This window comes from Sturnus vulgaris, chromosome 4, assembly GCF_052056855.1.
Source record: "Sturnus vulgaris isolate bStuVul1 chromosome 4, bStuVul1.hap1, whole genome shotgun sequence".
NCBI lineage: Eukaryota > Metazoa > Chordata > Aves > Passeriformes > Sturnidae > Sturnus > Sturnus vulgaris.
In genome coordinates this window covers 73,936,107-73,960,100 of record NC_142246.1, presented here as the reverse complement: position 1 = coordinate 73,960,100, position 23,994 = coordinate 73,936,107, and the positions used below count along the sequence as shown (strand labels likewise).

Genomic DNA, 23,994 nt, shown 5'->3' with positions numbered 1-23,994 from the left:
GCCGCCGGCATGTGGCGGCTGGCGCGTGCGGGCGCGCGGGCCCCGCCGGCCCTGGCGGCGGCAGCGGGAGCGGGGCCGGGCGGCCTCGGCGGCCCTGAGGGCTGGTACGAATGGGCTGCGCGGTCCGCGCCCGTGCACTGGGCTGAGGGCGGGCTGGCGGCGCTGCAGGAGGCCACCGGGCTGCCGTGCTGGGCCGCCATCGCCGGCGGGGCCGCCGTGCTGCGCACCGCCGTCACCCTGCCGCTGGCCGCGCACCAGGGCCGGCTCCTGGCCAAGGTGCGAGCGCTGAGGGGACCCTGAGGGGCGGGAGCGGCTCTGAGGGGAACGCTGCGGCTGAGGGGACCCTGAGGGACGGGAGCGGCTCTGAGGGGAGCGCTGTGGAGGGGCTGAGGGGGCCGCGGCATCAACATCACAGTTCTTCTACTGCAGCGGGTTTGGGGGCTTTTTAAAGGTATTTCGTTACATTTTTTGCTTTTTTAAGTTGCTAAAGTGAGCATCATGCGCTCTCGCGTCAAAGGGCCTCATGCTGTGGGGAGTGACTTTGTTCACTGCCGTGTTGTGCCCTCATGGCCTTTATTTTATTACTCTTTATTTTATTACTCTTTTTTATTACTTTTAAAAATTTACGTAGCTATAATTTAAATATTTATATCGTATATAGCAATATATTTATATGTAACATACAGTATATTGTAAATAATGCATTCTATTGTATACGTTTTCTTAAGTATTTATGTTTGTGTGTTATTATTATGTTTTATTATTGTAATTTATTTGTTTTTTTCATTGAGGTGGCATTAAAGCTGGGTATTTTTAAGTGGTATAGCTGATTACAAGCTCTGAATGCTGGCAGAAAGATGCTCAAGAATTGCCCTGATTTCAGCTATGATAGAAATAATTTTCTTCTTTATAAGTATAAAATCTAAAAAGAGTAAAATTCTGTCTTCATTTCATGCACTAGTAAGAGGTTATCTTTGATTGTTACTGTAATTATTTGTCACTGTTACCTCCACGTGGTTACTTTGTTTAAAGATGAAAGGTATTTACTGATACTGAACAAGGTGCCTTGTCCCTCACATGTGTTTACTACCTGTACAGGTGTTAAATTGCAGTGATGATTACCATGTTTGATGACTGTGCTGGAATTAAATCATAGAAGGCTCATTAATATGTGTAATAGCCATAGAGGTATTAAATTACGTGGTGGCAGTGTGTATGTTTAATCCTTGTACAGATGTTCCAGTGATAATTAATACGTTTAAAACTCGTTCAGGTGTTGAATTACCAGAGATAACTAATAACAGAGGTGAAGAGAAGGAGCAATTGTCACCTGCCACTGTGCCCAAACCGTTCTCCTTTTCTTTAGCTAGCTGGAAAACCTGCAGCCTGAGATTAAAGAACTTGCCCAGCGCCTTCGCTATGAAGTTTCAGTGCGTGGAAAGCAGCTGGGGTGGTCTGAAAAGGTGGCCAGGTACGAGGGGGATTGTCCACGCTTCCTGAACCCATCCAGAATGAGGTGTGGCAGGAAGGAAAACGCTTTTACAGCAAGATTCTGCCATTGCCTACAGCTTAGGTTTTCTTTCTCTGCCTACGATTCATTTATTTCTCCTGTTGCCTTTTGGGCGTTACCCATTGCAAAGCTCTGAGCTCTTGTTTTCCTTTCCGAAAAGGTTCCACTTCGCCAAGAACATGCGGAGGATTGTCACGGAGCTGTACGTCCGGGACAACTGCCACCCCTTCAAGGCCACCGTGCTGCTGTGGGTGCAGGTCCCCATGTGGGTCTGCGTGTCCCTGGCTCTGCGCAACTGCAGCGTCGGCGCCCTGGGCCCGGCAGGTGCTGCATCCTCTCTCCCTGTCACCTGCTGGTCACTTAGTGCTGTCACAGACACCTGGTCACTTAACGACTGCAATGTCCTGAGCTTGGTGCACAGGCCGGTATCAAAAACAGTCAGCTGCTAAGGTTTTAAACCTCATACAGTTTGAGCTTTAATTAATTCATTCATAGAAATAATTGGTGATGAATAGAATTTGAAACGAGTTTTGTAGTCTAATAATCCTCTTTAGCAAGTGCTGTTACACATGCCACAGCACACTCACTATTAATTGGTATTTTTTTCCTTCCTTGTGAAATGCTGTAGAAGAGGTGAATATGTGAGGGTCTTTTATATTAAAAAAAAATTATATACTGATTTTTTAGACAAGAGCTTATAGTTTATTTTTTATGCAAAAATGTAGCTAGTTATACAGTTACTAGGAAAAACATATTTTTTTCAAAACCAGGAAATAAACTTTGTAGGTTACTGCATTTTTATTTTTCTCATTGACTTGTAAAATATTTGAGATTTTATCACAGATTTACCTGTCCTTGGCTGTCACGAGCTAAGCTGGGTCTCAGCTTGTATCTCTCACTTCTCTTATTTATATTGGTACCAGAGTGTTAAGCCAAGGATTTCTGCTTTAATCATACTTATCATGTGGATAAAACATGCCCAGAAACTTGGCTCTGTGATTTAACTCAAGTTCTGGCTCACTTGAGACAGCAAATTATACCGAATTCTGTGTTTTCTTCAAATTTTTCCTTTAGTACAAGAACAGTTTGCCTCAGGAGGAGCACTGTGGTTTACAGACCTGACGGCGCCTGATTCCACGTGGATTTTGCCAGTTGCCCTGGGGCTGGTGAATTTGCTGGTGGTGGAGGTACGTTGGTGGAATAAACCAGCAGCAGTGACTGCAAAGGGCAAACACATAAAGGTGGCTGCAGATTATCACTGCTTCGAATGCACTGGCAGAAGTGAAACACAGTCTGTTTGCTCTGTGTGTTTTAACGTGCAGGTGTCTTTGTTCAGAGACCTCCAGGTCGGATATGACAAGTCTCAGATCTGCTTGAGCTTCAGTAATATTTAGTCTTGACTACAGTTTCTTCTAGAAGGCTGCTCTGATGAGATTTCTGAGTGTTAATCTTCAGTATGGCCGTTGCAAGAAGAGCTTGTTTGTAACTGTGAGTTTCTTCCCTTTCAGATCTTTGCTTCCCAAAGGAAAGTGCCACTTTCCCGGTTCCAGAAGCTTGTTACGCACTTTTTCCGTGCGGTGTCCGTGGTGATGATCCCTATTGCTGCCACAGTGCCCTCCGTGAGTACCAGGGTGACCTCTGGGACATCACCTGTGGCTGCTCTGTTCTGGAGTTTCACGGGCAGCCCGAAGGCCTCAAGTGTTTCCTATTTCTACTGCTGCGTGCTTAAAAAAAGTCAGATGTTCTGTCCATGTGTATGTTTATATCTTGTTGCCTTTGAAATATTTTTGCTCAAGGAGGAAGACTTTGCAAACTTGAAAGGAGTTCATGTCTTTCATGTAGTCTGAAAAAGGAGAGGAAAGGTTTATGTAACGACACATAGGCAAATGTTTGTTAACAGGAAACCAGGGTAGTTCTTGAATTAGGAAATTTTCTTTCTTCAAACACTTCTCATTTTTACCAGGTTTTCTACTTCGCAGTATTCTTAGCAAAAACAAAGTGTCTGGTTGTTTGGCTCAATCATAGTTTCAAATACAGGAGTTGAAGCAAGCTTAATATGAATTAATTTAAGAACTGTCAAGCCTCAGTGTAGATGGCACTTTTCCCCAGAAGAGTTCAGAGACAGACAGTTCCATGTCACATGGAAGCCATTATATTGCAGATGAGAGGAGGAGTGTTTTAGGTGAGTTATTTTTATCAGTTCCTGGGAGTAACCCGCAGCTGTGGTTGGGGAGGAGTTGCCTGGGGCTGGTGTGTTCCTTGCCTGCAGGGAGCTGACCTGTGCTTGTCTTGTTGCAGTCCATGGCGCTGTACTGGCTGTCCTCGAGCCTGGTGGGACTGTGCCACAACCTCCTGCTGCGCTCCCCCGCCTTCCGCCGCCTCTGCTGCATCCCGAGGACCAAATCCGACTCGGATACTCCTTACAGGGACATCGTGGCTGCCTTGGCCACCAGATACAGCTTTAGGAAACAGCACCACTGAGCTCCAGGGAGAGCTGTCTCAGGATTGAAGTAGTCTGTTTTAGTGAGATGTACTTACTTGCTGTATATTTATTTTGCAAATAAAACACTGGCTGGCCATATGGAACGATTGGTCAGCAAAACTGTGTCTTTACTGGGAAGCTTTGTTTCAACGGTGGTCGTTTTGCAGTTGCCATAGTCCAGAAATCCAGGTTTGTCTCCTGAATAATCATAGGAACTAGGCAGGTGAGTGTTGAATAGAACTGTGACTCATACACAGTGCCTCTTCTTTACTCTCAAGCCTAAAGGTGAAGAGGTTTGGGGTTTTTTTCCTTAAAATGATCAGGAATTAGTTACTTACTTTACCTTTTTCAAAGATTCCAAGCTACTACTGTGATGTAAACTAACAGAAATTCAGAAGCAGGATTTTTAATGCAGACTTGGAAGTATTTATTTGAGTTGTGATAATCTAGTGGAACTTTACAGGTAGGGCTGAGATACGCTTTCTGACTAAAATCGGCAGTTTAGAAGAAAAAGTGTAGATGTCATTGTACTAGTAACCCTGCACTTTACCTGTGGGGATGTTTTGCTGATGACTTTGACTGTTTTCACTGTTAGGAGTCTCAGAACAGCAGTGATAGTGTTATATCTGGATGCTTCCAAGATATTCTTACACAAAAAAACTCCTCAAAACAGGTGTGAAACCCAAGGTAAAGCAGCCAGAAGCATCTCATCTAATGGTGTCTAACAATTCAAAATCCACAGGTAAGGAGATCAGAAGGTATGTGATAAAGCCCTTTCCAAGTCTGAATTACAGGTAGGATAATGTTTTAGATAATTCAAAGGGTCTTACGGATTTCTCTGAATGAATACTGTCATTTTGCCTCATCTGAAGGTGTTGGAAAAAGACTGCAAAGGGAAGTGACATTTTTCTCTGGGAGGCTGCTGGTAGAGGGAGCTGGTGCTCCATGCAGTGCTGAGGGAAGTCACCTCTGCTTCCTCAGCAGTCTCACCTGAGAGGGGCTCAAGTCCCCAGCCTGGGAGCAGGGCAGACTGACAACAGCTATGTCTTGTGTGTAGTAAAAAAATAACATGAAATTTCTTGGGAAGCATAAAGAGGGCCGTGAAACTGATCACTGCAAAAAATGCTTCACAACTCTCTCAGGACCCCCTATGTTCAATGCAGGAAGCTGGCTTTGTTAGATTTCGAGTTCTGCATTTATGTTTATTTTACACCCAAGACCTGCCAGTGCGAGTTCAAAGAGAATAAGGTTCCGCCAGTGAGCGTACTTTGGTGGTGGATTTCTCATGGCATTGTTCTAGGTCTGGAAGAGGGTTTTTGGAATACTGCATGTACTTAGGAGGGAGCCTAAGCTTAAGGAACTGAAGTCAGGCAAGTACAAGTTCTCTGAATGGGTTCTGTTGTAGCAGAACGTAGAAGTGCTGAAATACTCGCTGGATAATACGTTTCATTCTCTGTCTTGAAGATGCACTGTGAACTTCAAGAACGGGGCTGTGATGCTTGTTACCTTTGGTGGCTGTGCCCTGGAAAACGTCTTTGTTTACCCAAAGCTTACCTCTGTTCTCAGCCACAGTGATGACTCTGTTCAAATACATTGTCTGGCCTAAAATCCGTGTCTCAGAGTTTCTGGGAAAGAGGGTCAGAGCTTTACTGTTTGCCTTTTTATGGTAATGTAATTACTTTGTTGTCAGTGCATGTTGATGAGACAAAGATGGAGCAAAGACACATATAATGATGTCTGTCAGGTCAAGTAAGTCCTTGAGTGTGGAAGGGCTGAGGGAGGTTTCTGGAGAAGAAATCAGAAAAAACCTGTTGTGGTGTTCTCTGAGAAACCTGACTGAAGTGTCTTTTAAAAGCCTATATAATACTCTTTGTGAATGACACTTTATTATTTAAGTAATGTGATCTATAGCTGTGTTTGGCTTAACTGTGTCTCTGCCTCTCCTGTTTGCTTCCTGTTCTGGCTTGGCTGAAAACAAAGAAATTGTAAGTAAATGAGCAAAACCCAATAACGATAAAAGAATTGTGGTTTTAGAAAGGGGGGCGGTTTCCTTCCTAGCTTCCCTCCGATTATTAGCCTGAAATACTGTAGGCGAGGTGAGATGGCCCCTGTCCCATTCAGGAATGAGAGGTCAGTATGATCTAACACCTTTTACAGGGTGCTGGAGGGGATGCTGCTGTCTGCCAGAGAATTGGACACCTTGCCAGTCCACCTGGTTGTTCTTTGGGGTAGTTTTAATGGGGAATCCAAACTCTTCATCCAAAGCTCAGTTACTTGGGTGGATTCCTTGAAGTGCAAGAATTTTTTTCCCGGACTGTCATTTTTGGCACGGTTCCAGGGTTTCTGGAAGGGAGGAAAAGTGTGGAAGTGCTGCAGAGTGCGCTGCTGCACACACGGGGGTGCTGCAGCTCCTGTCAGCCGCGGGGCTGCCAGGTTCTGAAATCCAGGACAGGCAGGCAAGCGTTGGACTGAAACATTTTTCCTCCTCTGTCTTTCGTCTGGATGCTGTTTCAGAACTTAATCAGGCTGTCCTTTACAGTGTACACTTCTTTTCCACCTCGCTGCCATGCCCCTTTGAAGTAACCCGGTGTTCAACACTGCTGAGCTTCAAAATAATGCCAAGAACTCACTTGCTGCTCCCTCTTTGTGGCTGAGGATGCCGAAGGGAAGCGGGCAGGTGTCAGAACAATCCCCGGTTGTCTTTGCAAAGCCCTCTGTTTGTGCAGACATGTGGCCAGCTGGCAGCAGGACTCCTTTTTTCACTTGATATTATTAACCTACCTGTATTTAATTATTCTGACTGATTTCTGATGGTAAGGTGTTCTTCATTCCTTTGAAGCTCAGCACAGTGCTAAAAACAACAGCAACGGCTGCTTTCCTGAGTGAGGAGTTTTGCTCTATTTTCTGAGTTTCAGGGATCACAAATTCAGAATAAGGGATTGGTGCTTTATACCAGTGGCACCTTGATGATTTTGATCCATTTTTGCTGCACACAACTGTGGTGTTACAGGCTTAGGTTTTGGATATTTAAAGAGGCCTGTGTAAATTAGGTTCATCATTAAGGTGAGTGCACACATCCATATGTTCCTTTATTTGAGGAATTGAGCTTTGTGGATTCATTTGCCAAGGAGCCTTTTCATAATTTGATTGCCTCAACCTTGCAATTAGAGTAATGGTAAATAACTTTTTTTTGCCTCTTTTACTTAATATAATCCCCTACTTTTGTTTGAAAGAGGAAAAGAAAAGACCACCACTGCCTTATCTGTAGGGAGACTGGGCTTCTGGAGGAAATCTTGGAGCTCCCAGAATCCCTGATATTCAAATCCCTCATGAAAATAAAGGGTATTGTGCTGTATGCTCTGAGGCTTAATATTACCTGGCCTTTTCAGGCCTGGAGAGAGAGAGGGAAAGCATTTCCCTGTGCCAAGTACCCTGCATTCCTGCAGGGAAATCACGCTCCTGTATTCACACTTGGACAGTAGAAAGGTGGTTTTGGTACTTGTGGCCGAGAGCAGCTCAGAATTTGGGATGCTGTCACAAGCACTGATTGTGGCTTTGGAGTCCAAGGCTCAAATGTGTGAAATGGAGGCGACAGAGAGGTTGAAAAGCCACTTGGAATGTCAATGGCTACCACACAGGCTGTAAGGGAAGAATGTTAATTGGAAACAAATGCCAGCCTTCAGCATCATCCACTCCTGAGGAAAAAGGCCTTGTGGATTCAGGAGTTGGGGCCTGAGAATGTTTTGTGTTTTCTGGGGAACTGTTGGTCAGTGATGTGCACTTGTTCCAGAGCGGGTCGAAGGCAAACCCGTGGTGAATGATTGCTCCTTGGAAGTGCAAGAGGGCAAGAAGGTCTTTGGATTGTAGTTAAAATGTGCTCTTGCAGCCAAGTAAAGCAAGCCAAGAAGTGCTTTTCCAGTCTTATGTTTTAAGATGACCTGAGATGGGCCAGGAATTTTCAGGCAGGGACATGGTAAGTTTTGAAATACTTAAAACTTGAGAAGGGTTTGATCATCTGCTTGGCTTTAGTCCTCCTTCCTATTTGAGGGCTGTGATGTATTCCCCTTTGTCCTTGTGTGTGTTTTTCACTTTGGGAATGTGTTTAGGAAAATGGTGAACTGTGAACTTTTTCTGACAGGATAACATTTAAAATACGGATTTCCTGGAAGTTTTCAAAGGCTGGATTTGATTTGGGAGGTCTAGTGGAGGTACCAGAGCACTAAAGTGCAATGATTTTCTTTCAGCACCTGAGTTTGAACAAAAAACTGACTTCTGTCCTGCTGACAGAGGTTTATCAAACATACCTTAGTGGGAGCTGCTGCAGGCAGAGAACACGTTCTCCTGGATGAATTCCTGACCTTGTGAGCCCTTTCTGTCTAGAAAATAAATCACAAATTCTTCTACTGGGGGAAATCAGTTGCTTAGAAATGTATCTAATAAAATATAAATAATGGCATTACTCTCTAGACACGTTATTTCTGCTTTGCAAATTGGCAGACAGCAACTCTTTGGAGGTTTCTTATCAATGTAGCCTAAACCTTGTGGGTAAAACTAAAGGGATTTTAGTTTAGATTTAGTTTAGAACTCAAGTTCTTTGTGCACTTTTTTAAGGTCCAGCTGGCCACATAATGAAACAAGATATTTTTTTAAAGGGTCTGTAAAGAGGTACTTGATACTCACTCAGCTGTTTGGAAATATTTCTGTTTCTTATTTTTAGGAATTTCTTTAATGCATTGCCAGAGTTACAGTTGAGCAGTAGGTCCTTATTAACTTAAGTAAGTGGAGAAGGTGCAGCTTTGTCAGAAGGGCAATGTGGAGGGACTGGAACTGGGTCCGTTGATTCCCAAGTGGGGCCATTTGCCAAGAGTCCTCTGTAATTGCTGTGCAGTTCATGGTTTTTATTTCATTGCTGCCTAAGAGCTTGCTCCAGAGTGCAACTAATAATTCAGTTGCATTTTACAAAGTAAACAAGCTCAGATTAATTTGCTAATAAAAGCTTTGCTGGTCTTGCATTTTTCCACTCTGAATGCTCTTCCTGGAAGGCTGAGAGATAAGCTTTGTTTGGAGATATTTAGAGTCATGATTTCAACAATAAGTCCCCAGAGGCTGACTATACACATGACAGCAATTTGTAAAAACATGTATGATGACCTTTTCCCCTTCACATGCAGATTATTAAGGGTGAACTAATTGTAAAAGTTGAAAGGAGCAGTGCTGCTTTAAACTGCTTTAATGCTGCATATCTGTACACTGACAGCTGCTGCTGCAGGTGACTGCAGTTCCCAGTGCTATGTTTTAGTTACTTCCCAGTATTTCCCACTGCTGCAGCGTGCTGATGTTGACATGAGCCTGTCAAAGTGGAGCAGAGTGTAGCTGACAGACCGTGTGTGGTGTTTATGCTTTTCCAGTGCTGCCAGCTCCCCAAGGATGGCATCCAAAATAAGAATACTCTGGCTTGGGCATGAGTCTAGAGCATGTCACTTGCTGTCACAAGCTGTTTGCTCCTGTGGCAGTGCAAAGTGTGGATTGAAGATGTTGGTAGGAAATCAGACTGAAATCTGGGAGGTGCTGAACTGCAGAAGTGAGGCCTTGACTACTAAACAGGTTCTAAAGATCCAAAAGATAGGAAATAGTAAATATAGAGAAAAGTAACTCCATTATTCTGGCCAAATGAAATCTGGTTGGTGCTTTAGCCTTTTATAATATTTCTCCCCCAGGTTCTGTGAGGTGAGAGGATGTTCTTAACGCTGTTAAATAATGCAAAACACAGATTGTGGTTCAGGGCTGAGCTGTGGAGCTGTCGTGTTCCTGTGTTGTCAGCATCTGGATTTGGGTTGGTTTCTGTCTCTCCTCGTTGTTCTTTGGATGAGCATCACTTGGACTTGCTGTGAGCCAAAATTTTTCCAAATTTTGGCCAAGTGTGTTGATTTTTATGCTTCGTTTGAGTGAATCCATCTAAATTCATCCTTTCAGAAAGTCTCTGAAATCTCTCTCAGTCTGCTGCTGCCAGCAGGAATTCTGTGACCAATCTCAGTGGAATAAAGATTTCATTCTTTTCTGCATTTTCTTCCTCCTGCGAGTAGAATGATACAAGGTTTGTTTCTTTTTTTATCCCTTTGCTTATGCCAGGATTTGGATGCATACTCGGACAAGGAACACATCTCCTTCTTTATCTGTAAAATGACTGCCAAAAATACTGAAATGATTTAGCAACAAACACTTGTTTCTGTCCATAATGAACTGGTTATTGCTAAGCCTTCTAGCATGCGTGGTAGGATCCTTTCGGACTGCTGCCATCTAAATATTTCTGGTTTATGGAAAGAAGCTGAGCAAATAAACTGCTCCTCATCATAGGTCTCTCCAAGTTTAGAACATCCTTCAGATTGCAAAAGAAAAACTCTGAGAGGTCAACTGTGTGAGCTCTTTCTAAAGTTTATCACTGATTAAGCTCCCACAGCTTATGTAGATTTCTTGCTTTTTTTTGGGAGCAAGCCTAATTACTGTTCCAAGCTTGCAGCCTCTGTTGTCTTTTATTACTAAAATTTCATGTTGGAATGCTGAGTGTCTTTTTAAACCCAAGGATATACCACCCAAAATGGTTGGTTCTCATGCCATAAAAGCTTTGTGTAAGGAAGTATGAACAAAACTGATTAAGGAATTGGGAAATGCAGGTTTTATTTGTGGGTTTTGTGCTCCTTCACAGCCTGAGGACAGCCAGAAGGCAGGGTTTTCTATTGCATGTCATAGGAGTTCACTGAGCCCTGGAAACAGCAGGACCTGACTCCTAAGAGCTGTTTTTGTGAGAGCAGAAGACATTTTTGCTCTAAGGAATTGACTCAGGGAACCTCATTAGTGTTATATGTGACATGAATTCACCTCCTGAGACATGTAACGCTCACCCTGGATCAGTGCATCTGGATGACTGCAAGGTTGTTCTTTAATAAGCATGTACAGGTTGTTTTTTATAGAATTATACTTTTTTATTTCAAGACTACATGTATGTCTGTATCCAGGTACAAAGAGGATATATGACTTAAGGATGTACATTTATTTGCCAAAACTTGCTAAAAGCTTGTTTTGCAGAGCTGAGTACTTAAATTGCAGAGTTGAAGGTGTTGGAGCATTTTTCTTCATGCCTGTGTGTCTGTCACAGTGCACTGTTCAGTGGCCACAGTTCCATTCCTGGCAGCTGTGCCTCAGTGCACGGGGTAATGCATGTTCAGAGGGTTATGGACTGCATGAGCTCTTGATTATGCTGTAGGAGTGAGATCCTGGTTGGGGTTCTAGGATGGCTTTCCTGATGCTCTCTGCCTTCCTTGAGGAGCAGTAGGTTGTTTGGCAGCAATCTGACCTTCAAGTATTGCGTTCTTGTCTTAAAGTGCTCCCATCAGCTTTAGCTTCAGCTCCTGGGAGGAATCAGCGTGGTGTAGTTTTACTGTCTGCATGCTGGCAGCTGCTCACCACGAGCTTATTGGGCTCATTTAGACCCAAACAGGAAACACTAACTTGCCATTTGGAGTTTTCTTCGTGCTGCTCGTACAAAAGTCCAGTGCACTCTTGGCTAAATGTTTCATTTGCTGTGGGAATTTGCTTTGGCTAATGCAGTTTTTAAGACCTGTTGGTTCATTCAGAGGTCGAAGAACATTTATGTAAGAGAGTCCTCAATAACATTGCTTTAACTTGGCAAGTTGAAAAAGCACAGCACCAATTTTTTCTCCTCTTTGGAGTATTAAATATTTGCATGGATCCTCTTGATTTCCAAAGAGTAAAATTGCTTTAAGAATCTGGATACAGCATCATGTAAAGGTAGAGACAGGCAGTGTGGGTTAATTGCCATTGATGCCCCCATCTCCCTATTAATGAAGGCTATCCCAAACCCCAGCACATTAGGTTTTCAGGTAGACAGAGGTAAGATTTGGCTAAGCTTCCATACTCCACCTTTCTGCTGCTGGGATTTTTCATGCATCCAAGCATGGTGGAGATGGCAGATGTGAGGGGAGGCTCCATGTTCTCTGCGTGTAGCTGCTTCTCTTCACTGAAAATTCCACAGTATTTTGGTGTTTTCTATCTCACACTTCCTAGGAGAATAAATTCTCAAAAGGATTTATCTTCTCTCAAGTCTGTAAAAAAAAAAGCCCTCACTTTCTGGACAATTCCACATTAAAAGCATCAGATTAGGAAACATTTTCACTGATGGCTTTCCCCTGAAAGGCAGAGAGACTCCTGCCAGATGCAGCAAGGTAAGTTGGAGGCTGATCTTCCTGAGCTGCCTCATGTGAGTTCAAGCAATAGGAAAATCAAATGTCTCTCCAGAGAGCTCGGGGTTTTTTTACATTAAATGCTCTTTCTCCCCGCTTTCATATGTGATTATTTGATTGCATGGGCACAAAATTAATCTTGGGATTATGTAAAGCTGAAGGTGGAAGAAAATCTGGGACACTGCTGAGACGCAGGGGGAGATCCTTGGCTCACTCCCATGATTTCAGGTGTCATAGAAACACTTGAAGGAAAGCTGCCCTTAATTTTATTTGCCTCCTCCTTGCCATTTCCTTTGGGACAGAATGATATTGGTTGTTTTATCATCCCATTTTATTGACAGATCCCATACTGTGCAAATGTGAACCCTGGTTTAAAAACAAAAATGTGTTTTATTGTGGAATGATGGAGTTAGGTTAAAGCTGTCTTGTTAGGAGAGGTTTCCTTAATCATGCTGGGATATTGCTCCATAGAGGGATAGCTGCCATGGCAAGAACCTGGGTGAACTGCTATGTGCCAGTGTGTTGGCTCTCCTCCTGGGGAGATCACCTGGCCAGTGAGGTAAATGACACAAAGAAGGGAATCGGAATGACAAAAATTAAAATAAATTAGTGAGATGCCTGCATTTAAGGGAGTAATCCTGGAGTAAAGTTTGAAATGACTGTGTGGTCAGCTCTGCCACTCCACTGCTTCTTAGGATAAGTACTTTTTACTTTCAGGATTTTTTAGGATTAAGAGAAACGAGGATCCACTTACTGGGTACCTCAGTAACATTAGATCATTCCCACTGCTCCAAACTGGGAAACAATGATGCATGTTTGGTACTGGCCAGAAAATAACCAGTTCTGTCCCTTATCCCAGGAAAGTTGTTTTGTAAAGTTCTGAAAAAATCTCTTTTGACCTTGAAACGTGTTTGGCCTTTTTTTCTCTTACTGCAGTACTTGCAGTTGTACCTGTGGTGCATTAATCTCTTCGTTAGCTACGTGTGAGTGCTCAGGAAAATGGATCCCTCAGCTGGGTGAGCATCCCAGCATTGTTTTTGTGCACAGAGATGTCACTGTTTTTAATAGCACATCCTGGGAAGGTGGCTAAAGCTTCTCACTGCTGAGAGGGACATGGCTGGGCTATAAATGAAGTTTGCAAACACTGGCATAATAAATATATTCTAGTGCCTAAACACACACACATGTACACACACACTTCTGGGTCTGTTCTTTTACATGTGTGAGGCTTAAGAAAATCTGCAGTTTTGCTGCTGATCTAGTAGGTGATTTTCTGTCTGTAACACGAAAAAAATGTGATTTTTAACTGTATTCTTGTGGAAACTCACATCTCTATCCAGAACTGGAAGGGAAAACTGCTGTTGTAAAGGAAGTTAAATTGCAGCTTCAAAATACTTAATGCATTTTTCCTTTCATTCTAAAATTTTGATAATTTTGATAATTGTTCTCAAGCCTTTTCTAAGTGCTTTTTGGTAATGACTTTGAAGTGTTTTCTCAGATTTATTTTCAAGACTCTTGTCTTATAAGCAACACTTGATCCAAGTATTTTACTGCCTAGAAAAAACAAATGCAGATTTTCAATAAGCATTGCTGATTTTTTTTTCAGAATTTCCATACTGCTAGTGTATTGGAAAAACCACAGTTCTTATGGTCCATTTTGATTTCAGGTCCTAATATAAGGCTATAATGAAAAACTTGATTTCTAGCTTAGACTTTTATGTGCTTGACCTGCAAATTTGAGGCACTTCTTTGCTGAAATTGAACTAAACCTAGGCAAAGTATTATGGTAAGTGATGGAAGGGAGGAAAGTACTTATTGGCTTAAAGGTTCTTCCTTGGGTGGTGATCAGTTTGGTTTCCTAAAATTATTCATGAGGTAGAGAAATTATTCCTGAAGGAATAAGGGTGTCAGATTTTCTCTCTGGTGAGAGAATTTGGGTTCTTAGAAAAGGAAACCAACCTACATCTTTTTAGATTCGATGAAAGTTGCTGATGATCCTGGCTGATCACGTTAAGATGCTGCTGCTTCGTTTCTCCACTGTTTGTATCTGCTGGAAGTGGGCTGAGCCAGCAGAGGTGTGTCAGCAGGTAGAGCTCACACTGCATTGCCAGATGTGCACACCTGTAGGACTCTGTCACACTTCCAGGAGTTTTCAAACGAAAACAAGCAGCTTTCCAAACATTTTGTGGCACCTCAAAACACTGTTTTTCTTGTATCAGTGTTTTCTGTTTTTTCTCAGAAACACTATTTTTTTTCTCCCAAGGCTGATAATCTGAAGTGTCTTTTACTGCTTCATAGACTCCTCTGAGCCAGCTGCAAGTAATTTGCCTTTTCTTTCCTCCTGCAGTGCAGTTTGGGGAGGTTTTAGAGTAGAGGAGAACTCCATCTGGAAGCACAAAGTCATTACTCAGGAGAGGCCAGCCCTGCCCAAAGGAGCCTTCAGGTGGGTTCCCAAGGAGTACATGAGAAATAAGCGTTCTTCTGTCATGGAATCGTGGAGTTTTAAGAAAAACCCTCCAAGGTCTAAGTTCACCTGTTCCCCCAGCACTGACAAGGACACTGCTAACCCATATTTTAAGTGCCTCATGCCCCAACTGAGCCAGGAATAGCAGTACTGGTACCGTACTGGTAGCAGTACAGTGGGATAAAAGGTTATTTGCAGTTATTTACCAAGATCCGTTTAAAGGATGAGATTTCCTTCCAGTGGGATCTGGGTTTGGTTCAGTTGGTTGTTTTTTTTAAGGAATTAATTTGGAATTAAAGATTATTATGACCAACCCACTCGGTGGGTTTAGGGGAAAGTAGTTTGATTTACTCTGGGCAGTGTACAGAGAAACAACCAAATTCTCAAGAGGTTCAGTATCAAACTTTATTTGCAAACTTGCAAAAGTAGAGGAAGGTACTAGGCAAATTTTAAAACAACATCCATACAAAGTAAGATGCTTCACAAGCTTTAACTTAGCAAACTTAAACTCAGCCAACTTTAACTTAGCCAGACACAACAAGGCACTTACTAAGGTACTGACTGGATTTTTTTGGTCTGGCTTACATCATAATTTTGAGGAGAAGAAAGAGAGAAAGAAAAAGAGGAGAGAGAAAGAAAATAGATACATCAGTCACCCCAGGATCCCGTGTGGTCTCAGCTGCTTCTAAGTCCAGGGCAGTGGAGCATCTTAGCCCATGTGTCACTTCCTTTCATCTGCTCCAGTCTCCTGGGACATCCCCCAGGCACAGATGTACTTTAATGTTCATTGTGGGGCCCACACCGTCAGTCACAGCCCTTTTGTGGCTCTCAGCAGCCTGTGGGTCCGTCACTGCCCTTTTGCATAAGGACACAGGTCAGTTCCCACCATTTTGGTGATCTCAGCAAGCTGTGGTTGACTCACAGCTGTTCTGGAGTTTTCAGTAGCCTATAGGTCAGTCACTGCCATTTTGGGGCAGTCTGTGGGTCAGTCGCCGCCATGTTGTGGCTCAGCAGTCTGTGGGTCAGTCGCCGCCATTTTGTGGCTCAGCAGTCTGTGGGTCAGTCGCCGCCATTTTGTGGCTCTCAGCAGTCTGTGGGTCAGTCGCCGCCATTTTGGGGCTCAGCAGTCTGTGGGTCAGTCGCCGCCATTTTGTGGCTCTCAGCAGTCTGTGGGTCAGTCGCCGCCATTTTGTGGCTCTCAGCAGTCTGTGGGTCAGTCGCCGCCATTTTGTGGCTCTCAGCAGTCTGTGGGTCAGTCGCCGCCATTTTGTGGCTCTCAGCAGTCTGTGGGTCAGTCGCCGCCATTTTGGGGCTCAGCAGTCTGTGGGTCAGTCGCCGCCATTTTGGGGCTCTCAGCAGTCTGTGGGTCAGTCGCCGCCATGTTGGGGCTCTCAGCAGTCTGTGGGTCAGTCGCTGCCATGTTGGGGCTCTCAGCAGTCTGTGGGTCAGTCGCCGCCATTTTGGGGCTCAGCAGTCTGTGGGTCAGTCGCCGCCATTTTGGGGCTCAGCAGTCTGTGGGTCAGTCGCCGCCATTTTGGGGCTCTCAGCAGTCTGTGGGTCAGTCGCCGCCATTTTGTGGCTCTCAGCAGTCTGTGGGTCAGTCGCCGCCATTTTGGGGCTCTCAGCAGTCTGTGGGTCAGTCGCTGCCATGTTGGGGCTCTCAGCAGTCTGTGGGTCAGTCGCCGCCATTTTGTGGCTCTCAGCAGTCTGTGGGTCAGTCGCCGCCATTTTGGGGCTCTCAGCAGTCTGTGGGTCAGTCGCCGCCATGTTGGGGCTCTCAGCAGTCTGTGGGTCAGTGGCCGCCATTTTGTGGCTCTCAGCAGTCTGTGGGTCAGTCACTGCCATTTGTGGCTCAGCAGTCTGTGGGTCAGTGGCCGCCATGTTGGGGCCCAGCAGTCTGTGGGTCAGTCGCCGCCATTTTGTGGCAGGTCACAAATTACTCTGCCTTTGTGGGGCAGGCCATGCAGTCAGCGTCTCCTGTTTTGGTGTGGACAAGAGGCTGACATTGGCTCAAAGGTGCAGGGGAGGGAGCCTCTACCTTAAATGCAGAGAGCTCAGCCTGTTCCCCCCTGCCCCACTTCCCACCTGGCTCTTTTGAGCCAGTCAGCCATTCCTCTGGTTGCCTACACCACTCCATAGCTCTGAACAGGACCTGAGTGATGGGGCCTTTTCTTCTGTGATACTGATGCTAACCTAGCAGACAGAGGAAGGAAAACAAGAAAGAGGAAAAAAAGGAAAGAGGATTGTCCTGCAGTGGACAGCGCTATTCCTGTAATCAAAAATGTAAGTCCAGTTAATAGAGATATTCAGCTCAGTTTCTGCTCTAGATTGCAGCTTTGACCATAAATCAGTTCTTTGTCCAGCACTCTGCTACTCCATAAAAAAAACTTCTTATCACTTCTTGGAGTAACCCTGTATGTGAAGCCACTGTTAATTTATGACCTGCCCTTGAACGTGGGAGTAACTCAATTTGTTAATAGATCCATTGGGGTGGATTAGAGTGAAATGACTGGTGTTTATAAAGAAATAGAAATAAAAATAGAAATAGGTAGGGTTTATTAGAGAACAGTTGATTGAAATAGCAAGCTGGGATGTAGCCATTTTGGTTATTACCTGTAGAAATGTAAGCAATATAAAAACATAAAAATATAATCCAATAAAATATATAGTGAAGAGAAAGAAAGGATAAGAGTACAAAGATATCCCTACCAGTGGATCTAGCAATGACACTTCATTGTTGTAATTCAAATGTTTGTTGGTCCATGTGATGGTCCCCGTCTTGAAAATCCGTCAGGGGAAGCAGAAGCCCCTGAAACATAATATTGGAGTAGTCTGTGCCTGCTGCCAGGTTTTGAAGAAAATCAAACTGCTGAATTGGTGCAGGGTCCTGGATAGTCACAGAAATTTGACAATTGCTAGTCATGTACTAGTTTTTAGATGACATGAGTCTCTTCTGCAGGAACATGTGTGTATAATACTTATGAAAGAAAAGATGCTCCAGAAAACTCAAGTTCATTTCAGTTATCTGAAACTCTGCCCAGTTATCCCAACTATAACCTGGGTTTCTCAAAGCTCATGCTGAGGTGAGAACAGGCTCATTCCATGAGGCCTCAGTGCTGTCTGCCCTGTGTCTCTGGAAGCAGCACTGTGATTTGTAGCCTTTCTTTGGACGTATTTTGGTGCATCCAAGCACAACTTCTGCCTGAGTCACTCTAGACAAGGAGAGAAATCAGTAGATATCCTGAATGGAAATAAACTGTGTTTGTTCAGCTGGGAAAGGGGTGGGCTAGAAGATGCAGCAGAAGGAGGAGAAAGCCATGGAGAGGCTGTCTCAGGTGGGAGGGAGTGAGGAGATAGGCAGGGAGCCAGGCAAGAGGTGAGCAGGAGCAGAAAAGATCTGGAGGGCAAGTGCTGACACATGCTCTTGTTTTATGTGTGTCACCTGGCTGTGAATGTTGTAGTCAAAAATAGTCTCTTACAGTCAGGTCAGTAAATAAATTAGAGGTTGCAGATTTTATTTCTCAACAGGTCATGCTCCGTGTATTTCCATGTATTGGGGATGTCAACATTTTTTTCTGATTATCATGAAGCTGTTTCTCTACCGTCTCTAATTCAGAGCAGTTTCCAAGCCATTCCAAGCAGTTTTCTAACCTCTGCTGGAATATTTAGCAAATGTATTCTACATCAGTGTTTGAGTCAGCCAGACAAGATATTTACATCCTTCTCCAGCTCTGAGTTTTTATCACTGTCCAGAAAGAACACAGCAACTAAATCTTGTCATGATGAGGCAGAACTATCCCAGCCAAGGTTTTACGTCTTAGTCTGGCTGCCTCTGCAGTAACAATTATTTAAAGCGCTGTGAAGTGCTGTAATTCACATGTCTCTGTAAATAAATGAGTATCCTGGGGGCAAGGCTATGGCAGCTAATGGAGAATGAGAAACTTGGAAAGGACCTTTCAGTCAGTATATTTCTTTGACTTCAGCAGGACAAAGAACCTGCCCAAGAGTTAGATTCACAGATTTTAAGGAGGGGAGATAATAAAAGTTGGAAATCAGGACCAGTTTGATACACATTGAAAGGGGAGAAAATTTCTTTATATATATTAGGATGTCAAGCTTAATCATTTACATGTCTTAATATGATTCAGAATACAGTTAAAAACTTAAAATTAGAAGTAGTTCAGCTATGTTTGTCTTGTAGGACAATAGCTGGTGTAAGCCCGTAGTCGAGTGAGGATTTCAGGGCAAGATTTTGTTTATATATTATGATTATTATGATTATTATTGTTATTGTTATTATTATTAGCAGTGCATTTCTGTAGAAAATAATCTAGTTTTTAAGATCATAGGCTAGTTTATGTTGGAAGGAAGCTTAGAGATGATTTAGTACCAATGTGTGTGCCCAGGGGTGACAAGTAAATGCCAGATGTTAGTGAAGAGTCAGGAATTTCTCCTTGCTATGGAGAGTTACGATGTAGCAGAGACAGAAGACTTGGCTTCAAAACCACAGGTGTCATCAAGTGCAGTTCTTTACTAGATCTGCCAGAACTCAGGATCTGGAATAACCTGGAAAGTGGATGAGAGACAGAATTCTTCTTTCCACCCTGGGGACCTGGCTTGATTGCTGGAGCTGCCTCCTCACGCTCTAGCCAAAGATAGCAGATGATTTTTAATGGCCACACCTCTTCAGGATTGTTATTTTTTGTCTCCTCCAATAAAGGATAGAAGAAATGTTGTTCTGTTTCCGAAAAATACGACAGGCATCGTAAGTGCTTCCAAAACTAACAACTCTTCAGAAAAATAGCCATGGTCTGGGGAGTAGCAGACTCAAGTTCTTTGTTAGTGTAATGTTTGCCTAACAGGACCGTTATTAATTTAATTAGTATTTATTGTGCTGACCCAGTTATAAAACGTATACCATCTTCTTCTGGTTTTTAGCAAGTTCCAAAGAAATGTAAGCAGTAAGATCTATCATGGAATCACAGAATGGTTTGGGTTGGAAGAGACCTGGAAGGATCATCTCATTCCATCCCCTGCCAGGGATGCCAGATGCCAAACCTTCCACTAGACTGTCAAAGCCGGCCTTGAACACTTCCAGGGAAAGTGTTTCTGCAGCTTAGATTATTGCATAACCAAAAGTTTGAGTTTAAAATGTGTTGAATTTACAGGTTTACTGTATCAACTTGCAACACAGAGTTTTCTGGAGTGGTTTCCAGCATTTGTTATGGAACTGTACTGGCATTCCTAATCCTTGAGAGAGCCTGAATTCAGACTAGCACACAGGGTGTTAATGAAAGCATTCTTGATTTTTGAAATATTTCTTGTGTGAAAGAGTTTCTGCTTTAGAATGTGGTTAGAGGCTCCTTGGTGTCCTTGCAAGAGCAGCCTCCAAGCCAGCCAACTGGCTGATTTAGAGCCTACGTAATTACTGCTGCCCCCAAACTCCAGCCAGCATCAGGAAACCACAAGAATCAAACAAACAATAGGATTTGTTTGGTAAAAAAGATTTTTTCCCAACCCTGTGAGATGTCATTTGTTGTGCATCAGGGATTTATGAGGAGGGAGGAGAATTCCACTTCTTTGAGCCCAGTCTCAAGGGAATGTATGAGCATGTCTTTGGTCCTGTGAAGAACTTCTGAATTGCTTCAGGGAAGGGACTCACAGCTTAGGGATCAGTCAGCACAGCTCCCAGAAGTGCTGAGGAAGTTCAGTGCAGCTCAAGTGTGACGTGACTTCATCTCTTTAGCTTCTGAAATGAATTTTGCTTGTCCTGTACTCATCCAGCACAGTGGTTAAAAGCTAGCCTTTCCCAGCACTCTATACATGATGCCTTTCCCTGCATACATTTCACCACCTGCTGTGTAGACTGTGTGACCCAAAACAGCTTGGAGCTTTCTAAGACTTCCAGGATATCCTGGAAAAGTTTTACATTACGTGACATTATTTGAATATTCTCCAAGCATTTTTCTCAAGGCATTTTTTCAGATGGAATAGCAGTAAGCAGATATTTATTTTGTGCAAAGGAAAAGAAAATAGTTTTCCCAGAAGCAAATGTAGCTTGAAAACTCCTGTCCCATTTTATATGGAATTAAAGGCAAACATTACTGGGACAAAATCGAAACAGAGTCTTGATGAACTCTTGGTAGTTTCATTACCACTCAAAACCCATGTATAGGAAGTTCTCATTGGAACTGCATTGCCAAGGAAGATTTAAGCAGCTGAAAGTTTTAGTGTTTTGCTTCAGTTTTATCTTTTTAAAACATGGAATTGCTCCTTTCAGTTGTCTAAAATGAACATGAAGGAAATAAGTGACAGTTAGCAGTAATATCAATGAGATGGTTCTGGAAAGAATCAACCTTAACAGAGCTTCTCCCATCTTGAAAAGGTGGAATTAAAATCTTCAGCGTATTTCTCTTTTAGGAAACTAGAAGTGCAGTTGCTTTCTGTGCTATCGAGTGCAGGTGAGCAGTCATGGGATTCTGAGGTAGGTGATTTTCATTTCTACTTGGGTGACTCCTCCCTTACAGTCTTAGTGTAAATAATTGAGCTGATAACTGTTTCAGTGCCATATCAGGCATTTAGCAGGGACTTGCTGCTGCTAAATGGTGCAAAATCTGAGGATCTTGCAACCTTAAATACTTCAAAATAATGGTAAAACGCTGGAAACAAAACTTGCAGAGTTGTAGAGGAAAAGTCATTGGCAAGACATGCTCTTTGCCTTATAAAAAGCTTGAATATTTAGAGGTACCAATAAAATGTTTAGAAAATGAAAAGAAAGAAATAACAGATTGCCTAGGAGTTTGGTGTGGAACCAGCACCTCTTGGCTGTGTACAAATTCTTTCAAAGAAACATTTGGAAAAGTTCTTTGCAGCATTTTTATTGTGTTTTTCTTCATCAGTTTTGTTGCCAAAATGATTTAATGTGGGCTGAATACTTGCTGTGTCTTATTCTCTCAAAGTTATTTGACACAAGCATCTCAGAAAAAGGCAACTTTTCTCTGTTAGACAACTCAGACTCGCTCTTTGGAGCAGAGGAGCAGCACTGTAATGTAGGATAATCCAGATGGATTTGGGAAGGCCTTGGGCCAAGGCTGTGCATCCTGGGACTCAGGAATCTGTTTATGGCTTTGCCATAGCAATCAGAGACAGTTGTTCCCTGGTTTGCAGTCGTGATTCGTGAGGGTGGCAAGAGAGATCCTGACTCTGAGACATCCCAGGAGCCACGGATTGTAGTAAAACCACTGAAATGTCAGTGGTTCAAGTGGTCAGTGATTCATATGGCACCAAACCCAGGAATAACTGGGAATTTCTGTTGAGCAATGGTGTGTTTTCCTAAGAGTACTGAAGTTGCATTAGTTGAGCAGATAACTGTCCATCTGGCCTAATATGCCACTTCTGGATACTTTAAAGCAAGGTGTTAATCTGCCTCTCCTCAATATCCTGTTAATTATCCAACACTATAGCTGTGTTGGGCTTGGAGCAGAGAGGATTTTTTCCTGATCCCAACTAGTGATCAGCTTATGGTTTGATGATAGGGATTGATAGCTCCAATAATTCTTATATAAGCCAGCAGCGGTTTGAAATTTAATCCTTTTCATTTATGTTTTGCAGGCATCCACCAGGCGAGGTGGAACCTAAAATATCCCTGCAACCTTTGGAAGTTTGCTGACTAGTTTGTCTCAGTAGCCTCATTCAACCTCCTGTGAGTTTGGTTAAACCACAGCTGCACTTAGCCATTCTCATACCAGCAGGAGCTGAATCTTTTCATCCATAATGAATAAAGTCCTATTATGTCTAATGAGATTGACCCCAATCCTCCCTCCTACGACAGGCAGCGCTCCATCTGTACGAATTTCAGTCACTAATGTCCCTCTTCACTCTAAAAACACTCTGATTCTGTGCATAGTTTGAGCAGCCACCATAAACACGAGCCAATGGTTTTGTTGTTTGTTGTCTCGATTCAAGAGCACAGAAAAGTTGTGGTGGGCTTTTGCTGGTCTACAAAGACTCCAGGTGTTCTTTATAGATGTCTGGAAGAAATATTGGTTGTTGGGATTAAATATTTTGGATTTCAAAGCTGGGATTTCTTTACAGAAGCAAGCTCTTGATCTCTCCTTCTAATTTACTAATGCTCTCACTTCCTTCTGGTTTTTGGATTTCTTCCAGTCTAGTCTGAAGAGCAGCTGTGACCGAATGTGTTTCTTCATTAAGCTCATTTTGTAAATCATTTGTGCTGTATCCCTGTTTGACTGCTGAAATGACATTTGGATCACAATTGTCTGTTCTAGATTAATAGGCAGTATGTCTGTATAGGGAGATTTTCTGTGATGGGATGTAAATGGACAAACAGAGCTTGATTCTCTCTCATTTTTGCTCTTGGCTGAAGCATCTGGGCAATTCCATGTGTATATTTTAAAAGCCCAGTCAGTGCCTTTCTTATCTCCCAAGGAATTTTGGGTTGGACAAAGCCCCGTGCCATTGGAATCTAGCACTGCCCTAACTTTCTAAGAGAAAAACAGGTTCAAAATGTGACTTTGTAGCATTGGCAGCACCCACTTCAGCCTTGCCTTACATCACCAAGATCAAAAGAGAGAGCTGTCAGTGACAACCATATCATTCATGTCATTGCACTTCACAGGCAGCTCCAGCTGCCTGGAAAGGATCAAAGATGGAAGAGAGAAATCTGACTGCCTCCATCCTGTAAATTCAGTGCAACTGAGCTGATGTGGCTGTGGTGTCCATGAGCCAGCCACATGTCCTTAGGGGTAAGTATTCGGGCTTTTTTGGTGTTTTTTAATTGATGGAATGAAATGGGCATGTCCACATTGACACTTACCATGTCTCCTGTGGGCAAGAGCTTCTTGGGATGTCCTCATGAAATTGCCTGTAACTGTGCAGTAACCCCTCCACACCTGTGTCCATGAACCTTATATATCTGATTCTGAATTGGGTGTTTGTTTCTTGCTTGTAAGTAGTTGCATACGGTCCTGATTTTAATTCCTGGCAATGTTGACAAGCTGTGGTGACAGGCATTGGTTGGCTCTGTGACAGAAAACAGATGTCATTTCTCACACCTAGCTTTTATTTTTTGTACTTTGCTTTCCTGTATTGCAAACTCAATCCCGGGGAGCGTGATCCTACCCATAGCAGGATTCCATCAGGGCCCAGGCCCTTACTGTGTTCTTCTCTTTTCCTGGTGCAGCCAGTGTTCAACAGGAACTGTAAATCCATTGTCAGTTTGTACCACGGCTGTGTGGAGATGCCTCTGACTCAAAATGGG

At 43.3% G+C, this 23,994-nt stretch overlaps 1 protein-coding gene across 1 annotated transcript; it reads left to right on the top strand.

The window, feature by feature from the left end:
• Positions 1-9: 9 nt before the first annotated feature.
• Positions 10-4,119, top strand: COX18 (cytochrome c oxidase assembly factor COX18). The gene is made up of 6 exons (XM_088164347.1): positions 10-276; positions 1,371-1,471; positions 1,671-1,834; positions 2,585-2,697; positions 3,019-3,129; positions 3,809-4,119. The coding sequence occupies exons 1-6, from the start codon at positions 10-12 to the stop codon at positions 3,989-3,991; spliced, it is 939 nt and encodes a 312-aa protein (XP_088020473.1). The 3' UTR covers positions 3,992-4,119.
• Positions 4,120-23,994: the final 19,875 nt, after the last annotated feature.